General features: G+C 30.9%; 3 protein-coding genes across 4 annotated transcripts; 1 reads left to right on the top strand and 2 right to left on the bottom strand.

Moving 5' to 3' along the window:
* The first annotated feature begins 601 nt into the window (after positions 1 to 601).
* Positions 602 to 2,074, top strand: LOC111676006. Of its 2 annotated transcripts, XM_046950658.1 has the most exons (3): positions 602 to 1,212; positions 1,699 to 1,722; positions 1,785 to 2,074. In XM_046950658.1, the coding sequence occupies exons 1-3, from the start codon at positions 687 to 689 to the stop codon at positions 1,976 to 1,978; spliced, it is 744 nt and encodes a 247-aa protein (XP_046806614.1). In that variant the 5' UTR covers positions 602 to 686; the 3' UTR covers positions 1,979 to 2,074. The 2 variants fall into 2 exon arrangements, with proteins under 2 accessions (XP_046806614.1, XP_023292656.2); XM_023436888.2 differs by having other exon boundaries at positions 604 to 1,722; positions 1,785 to 2,072.
* Positions 2,075 to 6,524: 4,450 nt separating this feature from the next.
* Positions 6,525 to 8,943, bottom strand: LOC111676030. Its single transcript, XM_023436910.2, has 3 exons — positions 8,663 to 8,943; positions 6,992 to 7,849; positions 6,525 to 6,924 (listed from the first exon to the last, which is right to left on the bottom strand). The coding sequence occupies exons 1-3, from the start codon at positions 8,850 to 8,852 to the stop codon at positions 6,731 to 6,733; spliced, it is 1,242 nt and encodes a 413-aa protein (XP_023292678.1). The 5' UTR covers positions 8,853 to 8,943; the 3' UTR covers positions 6,525 to 6,730.
* A 2,164-nt stretch (positions 8,944 to 11,107) lies between these two features.
* On the bottom strand, positions 11,108 to 16,912 carry LOC124419766. The gene is made up of 6 exons (XM_046950335.1): positions 15,958 to 16,912; positions 15,292 to 15,857; positions 14,903 to 15,165; positions 11,825 to 12,324; positions 11,398 to 11,764; positions 11,108 to 11,323 (listed from the first exon to the last, which is right to left on the bottom strand). Exons 1-6 carry the CDS (start codon positions 16,843 to 16,845, stop codon positions 11,130 to 11,132), a joined length of 2,778 nt encoding a protein of 925 aa, XP_046806291.1. The 5' UTR covers positions 16,846 to 16,912; the 3' UTR covers positions 11,108 to 11,129.
* Between the last annotated feature and the right edge of the window lie 528 nt (positions 16,913 to 17,440).

Raw genomic sequence — 17,440 nt, 5'->3', positions numbered from 1 at the left:
TACAATAACAATATTTACCGTATTGTTATGTATTTTGTTTTTTGCAGTTTCTGTCTGAGCATGAATAAAAAAACTAAATTTTATATGAAATTTTCAGAGGTTGTCTCGGTTTTTTTTGCTCATATCTCCGTTATTTATGGACCGATTTTGCTGATTTTAAATAGCGTTCTTGCCGGTCGTATGTCTGATAGAATTATGGAAGATTCGGATCTCGCAGATATCTGGGGTCTTCTAAAAACTGATTTCAACAAACATACAGACAGACAGACAGACAGACAGACAGACGGACATGGCTTAATCATCTCCGCTACCTATAAGGATCCAGAATATATATACTTTATAGGGTCGGAAAATTATATTATAGAAATTACAAACGGAATGACAAACTTCCCACGAAGGTGAAGGGTATAAAAAAGCTTTTTATAATTAAAACAATTATTGTTAAACATTTATCGCAGAACAAAAACAAACAAAGCATCCATTACTAAGTACGTACATACGTAGCTCATTGAAATTCTATTAAATAAGTTGTTAGTTGCAAATGTCTGAAAAATTTAATAATTTTTTTAATTCAGTTGTTGCTTAAAAGCTTAACTGAAAACACCTTCGTTATTTATCAAGTTACGGTCGCCAAAAAATAAAAATTTTTCATATTTAAATTTTTTTTAAACAAAAACACACACACAATGGCTAATACAGACATAGTACCCTCATGGATTAAAGCAAAATTATTCGAAAAAGTTTTACGCGAAACTGTTAAAGATTTCCATGAAATAAAGGAGTTTAAAGTTTTTCCCGCTTTAGCTCCAGGTGAAAACTATGCCACTGTCATGCTAAAAGTACAAGCCGATGTTCTTCTTACAACTGGTTCAGTGCAACAACAAACATTTATGCTAAAAGTGGCCCATGATAGTGAATTGTATCGTAATGAAATGTCAAAATGGGGTATGTTCGTTACAGAGTCTGGCATGTATCGTGATATTAAACCAGAATTTGAAAAACTATATGCTGATGCTGGTCTTGATGTACAATTTGGTGCTAAAGGTTATGAATTGGCAGTTGACAAGGAATACATTTTGTTGGAGGATCTTTCGCGGAGAGGTTTTAAAAATGCTAAAAGACAAGATTGTCTAGATTTGGAACATTGTAAGGCGGTATTAAAGAAAATAGCACAATTTCATGCAGCTTCTGCTGTAAGAGTACAACAAAAGGGTATGTTTGAGAAAACCTATTTACATGGATTTTTAACAGAAGATAGTAAAAATTTCTGTAAAATTATGTTCGATAGCTCTACACCACATCTTATGAAAACTATAGAAAAATTAGAAAACAATCACGATTACTATGAACAAATAAAAAATTTCGTTACTAATATAACAGACACAATGTTTGAAAAAAATTCCGTAGATGAAAGTGAATTTAATGTTCTTAATCATGGTGATTGTTGGGCCAACAATATAATGTTTCAATATGATAATGAGGGTAACTTAAAAGAGACCTATTTAGTAGATTTACAAATGCCACGCTATGGCTCTCCCGCTCAAGATCTATTATATTTTATTATATCATCAGCTCATATAGATATTAAAATTCAAAAATTTGATTACATGATAAAGTACTATTATGACAATTTAATTGAACATTTACAATTATTAAAATATACAAAACCTCTGCCCAAATTACGTGACATACATGCAGCTTTAATTAAATATGGTATATGGGGTATGTAAATAATCTTTCTGATAATTTAGAAATTTTAATAATATCTAATTAATTTTCATTAGGTTTTGTAACTGTTGTCACTGTTATGGGTGCGGTGTTATGTGATCCTACCAATACTGCAAATATTGATAATTTCGTTGGTGCTTCTGAGGAGGGTGATACATTTAAGAAGATTTTATATTCAAATGAACGTTATGTGCGACATCTGAAAGTTGTCCTACCGTGGTTGTGCTATAGAGGAGCTTTGGAAAAATGAATTTATTTTAAATAAAAAATATAAATTTGTACATATTAGCTCTTAGTCTCAAATATTTATCAATAATTTATGGAACAAATTTTGTATGAAAAATTGTTCTATAAACCTTTTGTAAATGTTTATGGAAAAGCTAGATTGTATTTAAAATTGGTGTAATATTTTATAGAGAGTTTATAAATATTTTTTAAGAAAAATAAAAATGTAACAAAATAAAAATGCAGTAGAATTTTTTAAATTAAACCAATTTTAATTTGGAGTTTATTAATAAATTCGTGTAATTTATTTATGTTAATAAAATTATCACTTCTTTAGTTGTATTTCAGTACTTCTATTGAGTAAATTCTACTTCTTTTTTACTTCTTTGGATGTTCTGTTTTTATTGGGAAGGGTCCATAAAAATTCCAAAATAATTTAAATAATTCTGAAATTGGCAATTAGTTAGTTAGTTTGTTAGTTAGTTAGTTTGTTAGTTTGTTAGTTTGTTAGTTTGTTAGTTTGTTAGTTTGTTAGTTTGTTAGTTTGTTAGTTTGTTAGTTTGTTAGTTTGTTAGTTTGTTAGTTTGTTAGTTTGTTAGTTTGTTAGTTTGTTAGTTTGTTAGTTTGTTAGTTTGTTAGTTTGTTAGTTTGTTAGTTTGTTAGTTTGTTAGTTTGTTAGTTTGTTAGTTTGTTAGTTTGTTAGTTTGTTAGTTTGTTAGTTTGTTAGTTTGTTAGTTTGTTAGTTTGTTTGTTAGTTAGTTAGTTAGTTTAATAGGATCTGTTGAATTTGAGACATCGTTGAGTCGAACTACAAACATACTTTGTCTTGATCCGCACAACTTCATATAGGTGTGGATCTATATTTTTTCCAATTAGCAATATCTTCTGCACTATAGTAACATGAAAATTAATAGGGTATAAATACCAAGAATATACAGAAAACTATGAGTTCTCAAGTTCTACGAGAAGATATCTCGTAGAAAAGGTAATATGTCACATGTTAAGTCCTTATTTTAAACTTTTTAGAATGAACTTTTAGGCGGCCTACAACATTTCATAAATAAAACGCAGTCAGGCTGATACAGAAGAGCACAAAACCATCGTCTTTTTCCAATATATCAAATCCCAGATGTGATGAAGGACAGATTCACAGGATTCACCTCAGCTGGGCTTTTTTGGCGTTTTGACTTATTACTTTTAAATGTAAGTTCATGTTAGGATACAACTCTTATTAGTTCACAGTGACAGGCTTTTTTTTTGTTACCAACTAAACTTAACTTAATTAACTTAGTTAACTTAATTAACAATATCTTCACTTAAGTGCCAAAATAAATGTTTAAATATTATGATATAGTTATATATATAAAAATAATATTTTACTTAACGACAATTTGTCTCGTCTGCAGTTAAACAGTTATGTATCGTCATCGAAATAATACTAGTAGATCCACAAAATATTTAACAAACAAGATTATCACCGTAATGTGAATAAAATATTTATCATTCAAAAAAAAAATGCTTAGTCAAGAACTAAATCAAATATATTTATTTTAATTATTAGTACTATATTTATAATCAGGGGTCTTATAATTTGATCTATAAAAACATTCCTTAAAATAGTATATGAAATGACAAGCAATTTTTTTTAAATGAGATACGCTAAAGTTTAATGATATTAAATAAGATAGCTAATATTTTTATGATAATCATATAATTAAATTATTTGTATACCCACCATCAATGGTAATATATGGTGTTCCGTTTCCTCTATCTTTCCATGATTTATCATACATATGATTGAAAAACTTATGGGTTCTACTACCGATATTTCAATGTGTTACACACGTAAAGACTAAATCAACATTCTCTCATATGATGTTATTGAAAACTTAAATTTACTGAATGGAGCACTCTACTGAAAAGGGAATCCCCACAAAATTTCAATGAATAATTTGGTGATTTTTTTTTACCAAAATATTATTCTATAAGTGTAATTGTAATAAATTTTTTAACAAGAATATGTTGTTATGGAGAAATGACTTATGTATTTTAGAAATTAAACCGCAGCAAAATTTTTTGAGTAGTCATGATATTTGAATTAATTAAAAAAAAATTGCACTGCAAATTTGTTTTTACATAAAGTTTATTTAATTTACAAGGTTATGACGTTTAAAGTAAGTGACTTAACTTTGAAAATTAATTTTTATTTTTTTGCAAAGTCATTCATCAGCCAGTTTCAGAGAACAATTACATAAATATATACTAAGATTATAAAAGGTTATTAATTTATATTAGAGCTATGTATACGTACCTTAGAGTGTTTTGGTGAACAACATTTTTAAGAATCTCATGTAGGAATACTACTTAATCGATGCTCATTAATATACTGAACACGTGAAACACATTTTTTTGGAATGGTTCTCATTTCTGAAGCAGAGATTGAAAATACACACCAATAAAATCCAATTTAGTAATTACTAATTAAGATCGAAAAAATTTTATTGAGTAATTTTCGGATATGGACAATTTAGGGGCACTATAACCTTATCGATGCAAAAAATTTAGGGAAATGATTTGTATATTTTCAAACCATATTTCTGTCGAGTTTTACTCCGATGTCGACATTATTTGATGAATTTTTTTCGTTAACGTGTTTTTCAAAACTTGATAACCTTATATGGGAGCTACGACCAACAATAGGCCAATTTCAAAATATGTTAGCAGAACATGCTAATGTCGAATTTTATGTGGATATATTTTGGAAAATATTCGCATAATGATTTATATCCTTCTTGCTATACCCAGTGTGCTTCGCTACCATAAAAGCAAAATAAAGAAAAAAAACCCACTTAATAATTTTGAGGATTCTAACTGTAAAAGTTTTCAGATGTATAATTTGTTACAATTCGCTTATTTTCCGCATGTCTAGCTTTAATAGTTTCTCAGATATACGAATTTTTCTGATTAATTCATATGGGGACTAACAGTGCACCTTTTCTTCTCCAAAATATTCAGATATATAATAATGTCTTGCAAAATTTTAAGAATTATGTTCTATAAGTTTCCCAGATAAACGAAATTTTCTATTTAATTCATTTGGGAGGCTCAAACATCCCCCTCCTCTATGACAGTCCGCCCGTTATTCTCTGAATGTTCACATGAATGTCAAAGTTCTTAAATTAAAATTTGCAGATTTTAGCTGTAATAGCTTCTCAGATATATGAATTTTTCTATTTAATTCATTTAGGGGCTCCAAGCCCCTTTTCCTCCAAAATGTTCAGATGAATATTGAAGTTCTTGGTGCAAAATTCTTAGAATTTATTTTAATTAGTTTCCCAGATAAACGAATTTTTGTATTTTATTGATATGAGAGGTGCCGCTTCCCTCAAAACAATCCGTCAATTAATTTCTTAAAATATTTGCATGTTTACATATAGATTCTAACTGTAATAGTTTCCAAGATTAACGAATTTATTGTATTTAATTTATATAGGAGGTGCCACGCCCCCTAATGGTAATCGGCCAATTTTTTGTCCTAAATAATACTGTACCTTATATGGGAGCTATAACCAATTATGAACTGATTCAGAAAAAAATACTTACACAAAATATTATTTTACTTAGTCGAAGTTTATATCGATAACTTTATTACGAGATATTATTATTATTATGTTGATTTCCGGAAGTGCGAGCAATGACCATTTGTGGACTGTTAAAAATCTGAAATTTTTTTAATGGGCAGTAGATATTTCATACATTACTTGGTAATGAGTGTTCATTAAAAAGCCATTCTCAAAATTACAAAAAGAAACATGTTAATGGAGCATCAACTTAGTTTGTAACGTGTAATAAAATTAGTCCTGTACCCACCTTTAAGTATACTAATCGTCTTAGAAAATTCTTAGTCGATTTAGCGCTCCATTATTTCACCTTGCCCACATACAAGTGAATCCGCCGAATAGGGCTTTTAAGTTAATAATTATGTTAAATATATACGTATCTCGACAAAAAGCTGCAAAACCAAATTCTATACTATTTTTGATGACCCTCATGAATTGTTTGATTACAGGGCCTCATTTGACACTAGGCCCTGTACAAAAAAAACCCCTTCAAAATTTGACTTAAATATCTACATTTCAGCAATAAAAGGCTTAAGTGAGTATATCTGAGGCAAGGTACAATTCAACTTAAATGTATTATTATGAGAATAAAATCACATGTTATTTTTGAAACAGGTGTAGGGTATTATATGGTCGGCCTCGCCCTTCAATAATTTCTTATTTGTTACTCATAACTTTTTACGTTGTGAACCGATTTTGTTGTTTTTCAACACCAAAGTACTTAGATTTACAATGGATGTGTTCAGTGAATTTAGTATATATCTTTTGAGCAGGCACATAGACGGACGGACATATATAAATCGGCTCAGAATTTCACAAGGACCCAGTGTATATACCATTTGTTGTGTCTAAGGTGAATATGCATCGTTGTGAGGTATTAATAAAAAAGTGGTCCACGGAACACCGTGAATATATAAATATATTGTTAGTAAAAATCTGTAAATATTTTTATTTGTTCAAGCATTTTATTGTTAATTAATAGCAATACACACAGTTCAAAAATTTAATTATTTAACAAGAAAATACCTTTAATTATACAACTTAGTAAGTAGGTGTTTCTTATCTATATATATAACACTTATTGCAATTAATTATAATTAACTATAAAATAAAACACTTTCCTCAATAACTTTTTAAAACAAAAGTTATATTTAAAACTAACAATCTAGAAGACCTTTATATAATAACCAAGGAAAAATAGCTTCCATATGTTTACGATAGCGGGGATTTGAATACATTTGTTTTTTAAAATTAACGCCTTCCTCTGAATCATTTATAAAATTATCCAGACTAGCATTATCGGTGGGATCACAGAGAACGGCAGCCATAACATTGGTAGTTGTCATATAACCTAAAGAATACAATACAATAGAAAAATGTTATTAATTTTGAGATGACAAATTACTTAAAAAACTTACCGAATATACCATATTTTAAAATCATTTGATGCATTTCCTTTAAACTAGGTATAGCTTTACTATAGTTGAGTACTTTTAAACTTTCCACTAAATGATCGTGATAGAATTTAATAAAATAATCAAATTCTTTTAATTTAATTTCTAATTTTGTGGAAGATAAGAGAAAATACATAAGATCCTGAGCAGGAGTGGTATAACGTGGCATTTGAAAATCGATTAAATAAGTTTCTGCAACATTTCCTTGATCATCATATTTAAACATAATATTGTTTGACCAACAATCGCCATGATTTAAAACATTAAACTCATTTGGATCGGCATCTACATGCTTAAAGATTTCATCAGTTATTTGATTTTGTAACTTTACAACTTTCTCATAATACAACTCCGAATTATTGTATTCTTTAACACATTCTAAAAGTGTTTTTGTGCTACCATCAAACATGGCTTTTATTAGATCATAACCTTCTGGTTTCATATAAGCTGTACAATATTCTCTAGGATAGGGTCCCTTTTGGGTAACCCTCACCGCGGAGGCAGCATGCCATTGAGCTAATTTTTTTAATACACTTTTAGTATGTTCCATATCTAGACCGTATAAACGATTGGTATTTTTAAAACCTTGTACCTTAAGATTTTCCAATAGGATGTAGTTTTGTTTGATGGGCAATTCATAGGATTTGGCACCAAATCTCACCTTAACACCCGCATCTGCATAAATTTGTTCGAATTCTGGTACAAAATTACGATACATACCGGCTTCAATAGCAAATACATCATGATTTTTCATTAAATCTTCGAAAACTTCACTTTCATGACCAATTTTTAACATGAAAGTAATGGGTTTAGTGGAGGCATCTGAAAGAGCAAGAGGAGTTAGTTAGTTAGTTAGTTAGTTAGTTAGTTAGTTAGTTAGTTAGTTAGTTAGTTAGTTAGTTAGTTAGTTAGTTAGTTAGTTAGTTAGTTAGTTAGTTAGTTAGTTAGTTAGGTAGGTAGTTAGTTAATTAGTTAGTTAATAGCTAACTTAACTATGGATCAGTCTGTAGTCTTCACTATAGATCAGTCTTGACTATAAGTAGATCAGTCGACTGTTGTCGTGAATAGAGATCATCTTATTGTCGTGACTTTAGATCAGATTAAGTCTTGACAGATTAGTCTAAATTCTTGACTATAGGTCAGTCTATAATCTTCACTATAGATCAGTCTATAGTCTTGACTCTAGATCAGTCTATAGTCTTGACTATGGATCAGTCTATAGTCTTGACTATAGATCAGTCTATAGTCTTGACAATAGATCAGTCTATAGTTTTGAGTATGGATCAGTCTATAGTTTTGAGTATGGATCAGTCTATACTTTTGACTATGGATCAGTCTATAGTTTTGACTATAGATCAGTCTATAGTTTTGACTATATATCAGTCTATAGTCTTGATTATAGATCAGTCTATAGTCTTTATTATAGATCAGAGTATAGTCTTGACTATAGATAAGTCTATAGTCTTGACTATAGATCAGTCTATAGTCTTGACTATAGATCAGTATATAGTTTTTAATATACGTTAATCTATAATCTTAACTATAGAGCAATCTATTGCCTTGGAAATATATCAGTCGTGATTGTAAAAAGTAAACTCCGATTACTATCTCAAATGTTAAATTTTCCATAATTACCTTGCAACTTCATTACAATTTCTACTTTTAACATAACTGTAGCATAATTTTCTCCTGGCGCTAAAGCATTATCAACACTGAAATGTTCTATTTTAGAAAAATCAGCATGTAACATTTTCAAAAGATCTTCAAAGAGTTCTGGTTTAATCCATGATGGATATTTAGTGTTTTTATTATTATTTTCATTCATATTGTTGTTGTTTTTTATAATTTTTGTTTATATTTATTTGATTCGTAAACAATTTAATTAAGAAATATATTAAAAGACAAGCCGGTTATACTGTGAGCACGATCGAATGTAAACTAAATTTATATTAACAGGTATATCTCAATTATATGTATTAAAAGCTGTCTGCATTGTACGTAATTTCATAATACGAAAGCTTTTAAAATATTTCTGCTTTTTTTGAAAAGCTTTCTGTTTAGTATTTAACTAAGTTTATTATTGAACTCAGTGCTTGAATTGAATGTTGATGGGTTGCGATGATAATATATTTAGTAAAGAGATACTGAGAAACTTATTAAAGATTGAGAGAAACATGAAATATTGATTTCGAAATGCTCTCTTTAAATTTACATTGTCATCGTTTCACTTGAGATTAAAAGTATTTAAAATTTGTGTCGATTTGAATTTACAGCGTCATCGTTTGAAGCTAGATTAATTATATTGAATAATGTTGCTGCCGGTATACGTACATATATGTATAGCAGGCGCGTATCCACAGGGGGAGTTGGAAAGCGAAATTTACCTCCCCCCACGAAATCGAAAAATGTTCATAGAATATATAAAAACTAGGAAAACGAATAAAGGAAAATAAGTAAAAACAAGTAAGAAATTATAGTTGGACAAGGCCGAACATAAATAACCCTACACCTGTTACAAAATGAATATTGTGATTAAGTTTTCCTAACAAAACATTTAAGATGAATTGTACCTTGCCTTAGATTTTTATTGATAAATAAAACTGTGGACATTTCAGTCAAATTTTGAAGGGGCTTTTTTATAGCGGCTAGGGTCAAATGAGGTCCTATAATTATAGTGTTTATGGGAGTCATCAAGGTTAGTATAGAACTTGGTTTTACAACTTTTTGAGATACTAGTATATTTAACATAATTATGAACTTAAAATCTGCATTCAGCGGGTTTAGTTGTATGGGTCCAGGTGAAATAATGGACCGATGTTATCCATTATCAACAGGATCCGTCTACGGTACCATATAAGATCATGTGCCAAATTTCATTGAATTATTTACAAAATTGCGACCTGTAGTGTGATCACAAGAGACTTGGTGAAATAATGAACCGATCTTAACCATTTTCAATAGGCTTCCTTTATAGAAGATCATGTACCAAATTTCATTAAATTATCTTTAAAATTTACGACCTGTATTTTAACTACAAGGTTTACATGGACGTACGGACAGACGGAAGGAGCCGATTGGTATACTTTAACGACCATTATTATTGTGCGTTACAAACATCAGCACAAACCCAATGTACCATCCCCACTAAAGTGGTGTAGGGTATAACAAAACGTAACCACCAACCCACCCTAAGTATTACTTGGTTCGTGCGGTCTCCTTAAAACTCAGCCGGTGTTTTTAATAAAAACGATCAGTTGACAAGTGACGTATCTTTGGGAAAGTCCAGATCATGGAAAGAGTTCAACCAAGATAGAGTAGACTGTGCTCTTGTAAGGCTGGGCAGTCACATAGAAGGTGTTGTACCAATTTTACTTCTTCTTTGTCCTAAGAATTGTCATTACCTTATGTTGAGAGAATGGTTTACATCCCTAAGTACTACTTGGTTCGATCGGTCTCCTTGAAAACCAGCCGGTTTTTCTAATATAACTGATCGGTTTTATTGGAAACACCGTATGGATGACTAGTAACGCATCTCTAAAACAGTCCAGATCATGGAAAAGAGTTTTGCCAAGATAGAGTAAGTAAACAGTGCTCTTGTAAGGCTCGGCAGTAACATCGAAGGTGTTGTATCGATTCTACTTCTTCTTCGTCTAAGCAGCTACAGTAGCTTTAACGTGGTTAGATCAGACGTTCCGTCTATATACAATCATACAGTGCCCAGTAATTATACCAGATAGAAGACTAATCGTGTTATTACTAAAGAATTCTAGTCCAATCTGCTGTCAGAGTTGGCCAGAGCAGCCTCGATATTCTACAAGTGATAATATTTGACCACCTGATTTGCGTCTCTTTCAAAGCCCAGTCATCTATGCAACTATTGGAAAAATCACAATGAAATATCTCACGTTTGGAGTTGATTGAATGTTGTAGATGTTCGAGAGCTGGTAGACTCTGAATGTTGATTACCTCGGGTAGTACTTGTTCTTAAAAAATCTTAATGAGCTGAAAAATTTATACATTAAACTGAGTCTAACAGTGTACAAAACAGTTAACTTAATTTTATTTAGATTTTTTCGATTATTTACATATCATCAGTATTTTACTAAAAATTTAAAAGACCTCTTTGACTTAACCAAGGATATATAGCTTCCACATGAGAACGGTAACGTTCATTCATAAACATTTGCTTTTTCAAAGCAAGTCCATCTTCACCATTACTAACAATTTTCTCCAAACTTGGTTTATCACTAGAATCTAACAAAACCGCAGGCATAACATTTATTATAGTTTGTACAGCTAAAAGTAAATGTATATCGGAATTATATACTAATTGTTAATTATATTTCAAAAATAATAAGAAAAGCTCTTACCCCAAGCTCCATATTCTAGTAATTCAATGTGTAGATCTTTTAGACTGGGAATACTTTTTGGATATTTTAACATTTCCAAATTAGTCTGAAGTTGATCATGATAATAACGTATAAAAAAGTCAAATTGTTCCAATTTGATTTCCAACTTAGGGGAGGATAATAAAAAGTAATATAAATCATGACAGGGTGTGCCATATATAACCAATTGAAAGTCTACAAAATAGGTATTGATTATATGGCCTTCATCATCATGCTGGAACATAACATTATTGGTCCAACAATCACCATGATTTAAAACATTGAATTTATTCTGATCAATTGCACTAGCTTTGGCTAAGTGGGTAGTAGAGTCTTTTAAAAAGGCTTCCTAAAGTTAGATGTAATAAAGAACTTAAACATTTTATTATTAATGATTTCAACTACTTACCACTCCTTTAAAATATTCCTCATTGCCCTTATATTCCTTGAGACATTCCAAATATATTTTCACAAATGATTCACCCATTTTCTCTCTCATTTCTCTATTTTCTTCGGTGTATATAGAACGTTCAAATACTTCGGGGAAATTTCCTTCGGTTTCAAATATACACGCTGAAGCGGCATGAAATTCAGCAAGCTTCTTTAAAATTGCTTTAGTATGTTCCATATCTAAACCCTCTAGACGATCACAGTTTTTGAATGCTTTAGTGCAAAGATTTTCCAATACTATTGCTGCACATCCTGTATCTTGTTTAAGTTTATAACTTTTTGGCGCAAATACTATATCGATGCCGGCTCTTTCTTTGTAAAGTTTTTCGAATTTTGGTATAATTTCATAATATGCTGTTGATTCCTTTTCAAATGTCTTCAGTAAGTTAACGACGGCTTTGGCCTGTTCACTATTTGGAGGAATTTTCAGCATGTAGGATAGGTTACGAGTGGTGTGATCTGCGTGGTAAATGAAAATTCAGAGAGTTAGTGTTAGATCTTAGAAAATTATAATAGGTGAGATCCCATTAAAAATGTTCTCATTTTTCTCATTTTTTAAAGCGATTTGTGTTTTCTTATGGATTGCCAAAAGTATTGACCTCACTGTTTGATATTATCAACGTCAACAAGTTATCCAATTTTAATCTGAAAGTCAAACATTTTTGAACGCTAAATTAGGCTAACTTTTGGGTTAACTGGTTTTTAAAAAACCGACCATATGATACACCAGACAGTATTTTAAAAATGTGGATTATTAAAAAAAAATTAACTTTATTCCAAAATATTTTTATTTATTTTTGACAAAAAAGAGATTTTTACCGGAGGACTTATAGGGGAGCAGGGGTAAATATGGACCTATTCTTATAAGTGTTGATAAAGGAAGTTACGTCTACATCGAAGTTATTTAAAAGTGTTATAAATGTTTATAAGTGAATTTTGACCTTTAAGTCATTTTCTAAGGTCAAATGAGGTCCGACATTACAAAAATCATTACAGTAATTTAAAGTTATATAAAACTTAGTTTTGCCGACTTTTGTTGACATAACAGTTCATTTAATTTAATATAAGCCCAAAGGCCCTATTCGGGGGTATGGTTATATGGGGGCTATTCGTAATAATAAACCGATTTTGACCATTATCAATAGGCTTTGTTCTAGAGCCAAAAAAGGAAAATTACGGCCTGTACCATAGCTTAATGGACTCAGAAAACGATTCTAAGCCGAGTGGTATACTTTAAGGTATACGACAAATATTTTTGTATGTAACATACAGCACAAACCCAATATACCCTCCCCACTAAAGTGGTGTAGGGTATAAAAATGTAATTATTGTCAAAGATACATCAAGACACAATATGGTGGTGCTACAAGTCATACTGTAACCGAAACCTATGATTATTTTCGAAAAATGGACTTCCAAATTGGTCAATTAGACAGTAGACTTTAAGTTACCCCCCGGGTGCATGTTACCTTGATAAATTTTCCCCCACCTTGTTGTTATTGCAATCACGGTATATTCTCAGTCTTTCCTTCAAATGATTTGATATGTGTTTGAACCACTGAACTACATAATCTGGTACCAAGGAACCGCAAGCCTACATAGCAGAGTTTCAGTTTTTGTCATTTCCCGGTAATTGGAGATCTTCATTCGGGGTGCACATGTCGATTATGGTTTAAACCAAAATTCGAGGGAAGATAATGTTAGTTAAAGGACTGAGAATTCAATTTGGGATAAGTTCCGTGCGGTAATTGAGGAACAGATAACCTATAGAGGATTGGCTGGAAATGTGCTGTTGTTAAGTGTAATGATATCCGTGTGAGTTTATTTCAATAAGTGTATCGGATGAATAAGAAGTGTGCTGGGTTAAATGGTTATGGATGTAAAGTATCTCATTTAAGTGATAACATTGCATTTTCCTTGTCAGGGTATGTTTAAGCTTTACTCTGGATCCATCCTATTTAATGGATTCGGATTTCGGTCTACCTTTCAATGTGATGCTTTTGCATCTCGAAAGTTATGCAACAGGACAGTAATGATTAGAAAATAGAGACATCAAGTTCTCGGGCATAATGCGTGTTCTTTGCACCATCACGTTTGGGTGGTGGTGTTTACATTAAGCTCTTCGTTGTCCTTGAATAGTCGCTTCTGATAAAATAAAAGCAATTGACATATTGCAGGTCAACATTGTTCATATACATACATCAGTTTCGCAAATTTAGTCGGGCTTCAAAATGTCATCTCATAATATTGGTCGTAGATCTTCATACAAGTATGAATATGATCTTAAGAAGATCTAGACATTCCCCAGATCACCTATAGTCTTTACTATAGTCTAGACTATAATCTTTACTATAGTCTGGACTATAGTCTTTACTATAGTCTATAGACTTTACTATAGTCTGGACTATAGTCTTTACTATAGTCTGGACTATAGTCTTTACTATAGTCTGGACTATAGTCTTTACTATAGTCTGGACTATAATCTGGAGTATAGTCTTTACTATGGTCTGGACTATAGTCTTTACTACAGTATTTCAAAGAGAGCAGAAAACTAGGTCTTAGATATAATAACTACTACAAAAGTTGCCATAACTAAAAGGAGATGAGACGATTATGCATGATGCTTTCTGTGATAGGTCCTAGGAACATCTTTAGCTTTATAATCATACCCGTCTGTTTGTTGAAATTGCGCTTATTATCTACAAATATTTTGCGAAGACATGGGCTTACAGGGGTTCATCGAAAAACACTTATTAGAATACCTAAAAGTCTTAGTACTTTTCTTTGTTACAAACATTAACTTCAAGAAAATAAAAGGCTATAAATTTAAATAAATCATAATACGAGTGATAATCTTATTAACAAAAATCACTTCAAAATCAGTATAGGTCTCATAAGTGTTCGGTAGAGATATTTGTTTAATGAGTACTTTTCTACAACGTAAATATATTCAAATAAAATTTGGAATTTATGACATTATTATCTGATAAACATAGTTATATTTGTTTGGTAACATAAACAATAGATAAATATTTACCTGTAAGTTCAATGTCGATGTCCACTTTTAAAATTATCGATGCATAGTTATCACCAGCACTAGTTGCTGGACTAACCGTAAACTTAAGTATTTTTTGATAATTTTCACAATCAGCGCGTACCACATCCATAAATAACGATTCATTAACCCATTCTGGATAACAACAGTTCGATGATTTTTCTGCTTGTTCAGCTATTGATAGCGGCTCCGTTGTCACTGGTTCTTTTAACTTATCAGCCGCCGCAATTCTATTATCTATTTCACTGCATTATTTAGTATTAAACAGAGAAAAAGAGAAACATAAAAATAAATAAAAATTTTTAACGTTTTACTAAAATATCTACTACTTGAAATAAATTGTTTTGGATTTTTAGTTTAATAATGCTTACGTCAGATCTATTTCCATAAAACCACGGTTATATAGCCATGGTAAGATTTCATTGATATATTTACGATAACGTTCATTCGAATACATGGCATTCTTAAAGTTATAAGATTCTTCTGAATCACCAAGGAAATTTTCAAATTTGGCATTATCTGTGGGTTCCAGCAAAACAACTCCCAGCGTAAAGAAAGAGGTCATGGTTGCCATAGAACCAAAATCTAACAATTGCATATGAAATTCTCTTAGGTTAGGTATTTCCAAGGGATAATTTAAAATTTTCAAATGGCTGCTTAAGTGTTCATGATAGTAACGTATAAAATAATCAAATTGGGAAAGTTTTATATCAATTTGTACAGAGGATATAATGAAATAATATAAATCTACAGCTGGTGAACCCCAGTTGCTGTTTTGAAAATCTACAAACAAAGTCTCTTCTAATTTGCCATCATCAGCATATTTGAATAGTATATTATTAGACCATGAATCGCCATGATTAAGGGCACAGAAGTAACCAGGTAGGAGTTTGCGACTACGAATGAACAACTCGATAAGATTGTCGAAAAAAGATTCCTAAAAAGGAAATATGGAAAAACATGTTATCAGCAAATAACAATCACAGAAGAAAATTAAAAATTTAATTCAAGTTTAAAAGAAATCACAACTTACTCACCATTAAATCATAATACTTTTCACCATTTTCGTAAGTTTTTAAATTATCCAAAAATGGTTTCTTAAAAGCCGTAAACATTTGCTGCATTATAACACGAGCCATTTCATTATCCATATCGGGAGAAAAAACTGGTGAATATGCTCCCTTCTTGGCTACACGGCAAGCTGAAGCAGCATGAAATTGGGCCATTTTACGCAACACACTTAATGTATGTTCCATATTAAGACATTCCAAACGATTGGCATTCTTAAAACCATTCAAACCTAGATCATCCATTAGAACATAATGTATGTTAGCATCCTCCAGATCCAACCTATAACATTTAGGACCAAATCTAATGTTGTCAACACCAGCTTGATGATACATTTCTTCTAATTCCGGTAAGACATCGTTATAGACAGTATTTTCTGTTATAAAGAAATTCATGGCCTGCATCATGTCTTTCATTTCTTTAGTATCATGAGCCACTTTCAACATGAAAGAGAAATCTTTATTTGTGTTATCTTCAAATCTGGCTGTCATTTTAACTCTCAACATGAGAGTAGCATAATTTTCACCAGCTGCCATGGCGGGATAAGCCTTAAAGTTAGTAATATCAACGATATTGGCATAAGTTTTAAGCAAAAGTTTTTTAAAGTTAGCTTCGTTAATCCATTCTGGTATACGAGGGTCTTTCTTCAAATCTTTGCTTTCTACTTCTATCGTAGTTTGCACCTCCTCTTTATTGGTTTCCGTCGATTCCTCATTTTCCTCTTTGATAACACTCACACTTGGCAGTTCTACTTTAGGCAATGGTCTTGGATGTTTTTTGTAACTAAAGTCTTTATTTGATACCACCGGAGCTATATCATAGCTATTGGTTTTATGCTTTGAACTGCGCAGACCCATGAGTTTTTTCAAAAATTGCAATCTTATGTTAGAAATTTAATTAAAATTTATTACAAAATAACAACCTTCACGGTCCACATTAAGTAATTAACTGAAAACAAAATATTTACAAACAAATGTTTTGTTTTATATGCACTTCAAAAAAAGAATTATTCATTGTTATACCCTACATTACTTTAAGATATTATGCGTTTGTGCTAATGTTTGTTATATCAAAAAGAAAAAATCATTAAAATCAGTCCATTTTTTAAGACTTGAACAAGGCATACAACATTTTATAAAGTTGCCTTGATGATCTTAATTACAAGATGCGATGAAGAAATCCTGAGACCAGGTTCGAATTCATTATAGTTCAGTCCTTTAGAAATATATAGTATGTTTTAGACTTTGGGTTAAAAATTTGTTGGCATTTGACCGAAGTCACTATTGAAGACCTCGTCAAAAACTCAGTTTAGTTGTTATAAAATTGAATACCATAATGTTTGTAAAATAAAAAAATGTTATATTAATTTCATCAGAAAATTACTTTAACGCTTATTACTGACAGAAATGGCCAGAAATTCGACATAAACATGATTTGTATAAACCAAAATTC

This window comes from Lucilia cuprina, chromosome 4, assembly GCF_022045245.1.
Source record: "Lucilia cuprina isolate Lc7/37 chromosome 4, ASM2204524v1, whole genome shotgun sequence".
NCBI classification, from domain to species: Eukaryota; Metazoa; Arthropoda; class Insecta; order Diptera; family Calliphoridae; genus Lucilia; species Lucilia cuprina.
The sequence above is the reverse complement of the archived record's forward strand: the minus strand, read 5'-3'. Positions and strand labels throughout refer to the sequence as shown.

Excerpts from the sequence above, each read along its gene's own strand:
- LOC111676006 (XM_023436888.2), top strand. The coding sequence starts at position 687 with ATGGCTAATACAGACATAGTACCCTCATGGATTAAAGCAAAATTATTC. Across the intron at positions 1,723-1,784 it reads AATTAAATATGGTATATGGG|GTTTTGTAACTGTTGTCACT; the intron begins GTATGTAAATAA and ends AATTTTCATTAG.
- LOC111676030 (XM_023436910.2), bottom strand. The coding sequence starts at position 8,852 with ATGAATGAAAATAATAATAAAAACACTAAATATCCATCATGGATTAAA. Across the intron at positions 7,850-8,662 it reads AATTGTAATGAAGTTGCAAG|ATGCCTCCACTAAACCCATT; the intron begins GTAATTATGGAA and ends TTGCTCTTTCAG. Across the intron at positions 6,925-6,991 it reads TTTAAAATATGGTATATTCG|GTTATATGACAACTACCAAT; the intron begins GTAAGTTTTTTA and ends TGTATTCTTTAG.
- LOC124419766 (XM_046950335.1), bottom strand. The coding sequence starts at position 16,845 with ATGGGTCTGCGCAGTTCAAAGCATAAAACCAATAGCTATGATATAGCT. Across the intron at positions 15,858-15,957 it reads AAAAGTATTATGATTTAATG|GAATCTTTTTTCGACAATCT; the intron begins GTGAGTAAGTTG and ends TTTCCTTTTTAG. Across the intron at positions 11,765-11,824 it reads AGGAATATTTTAAAGGAGTG|GAAGCCTTTTTAAAAGACTC; the intron begins GTAAGTAGTTGA and ends ATCTAACTTTAG.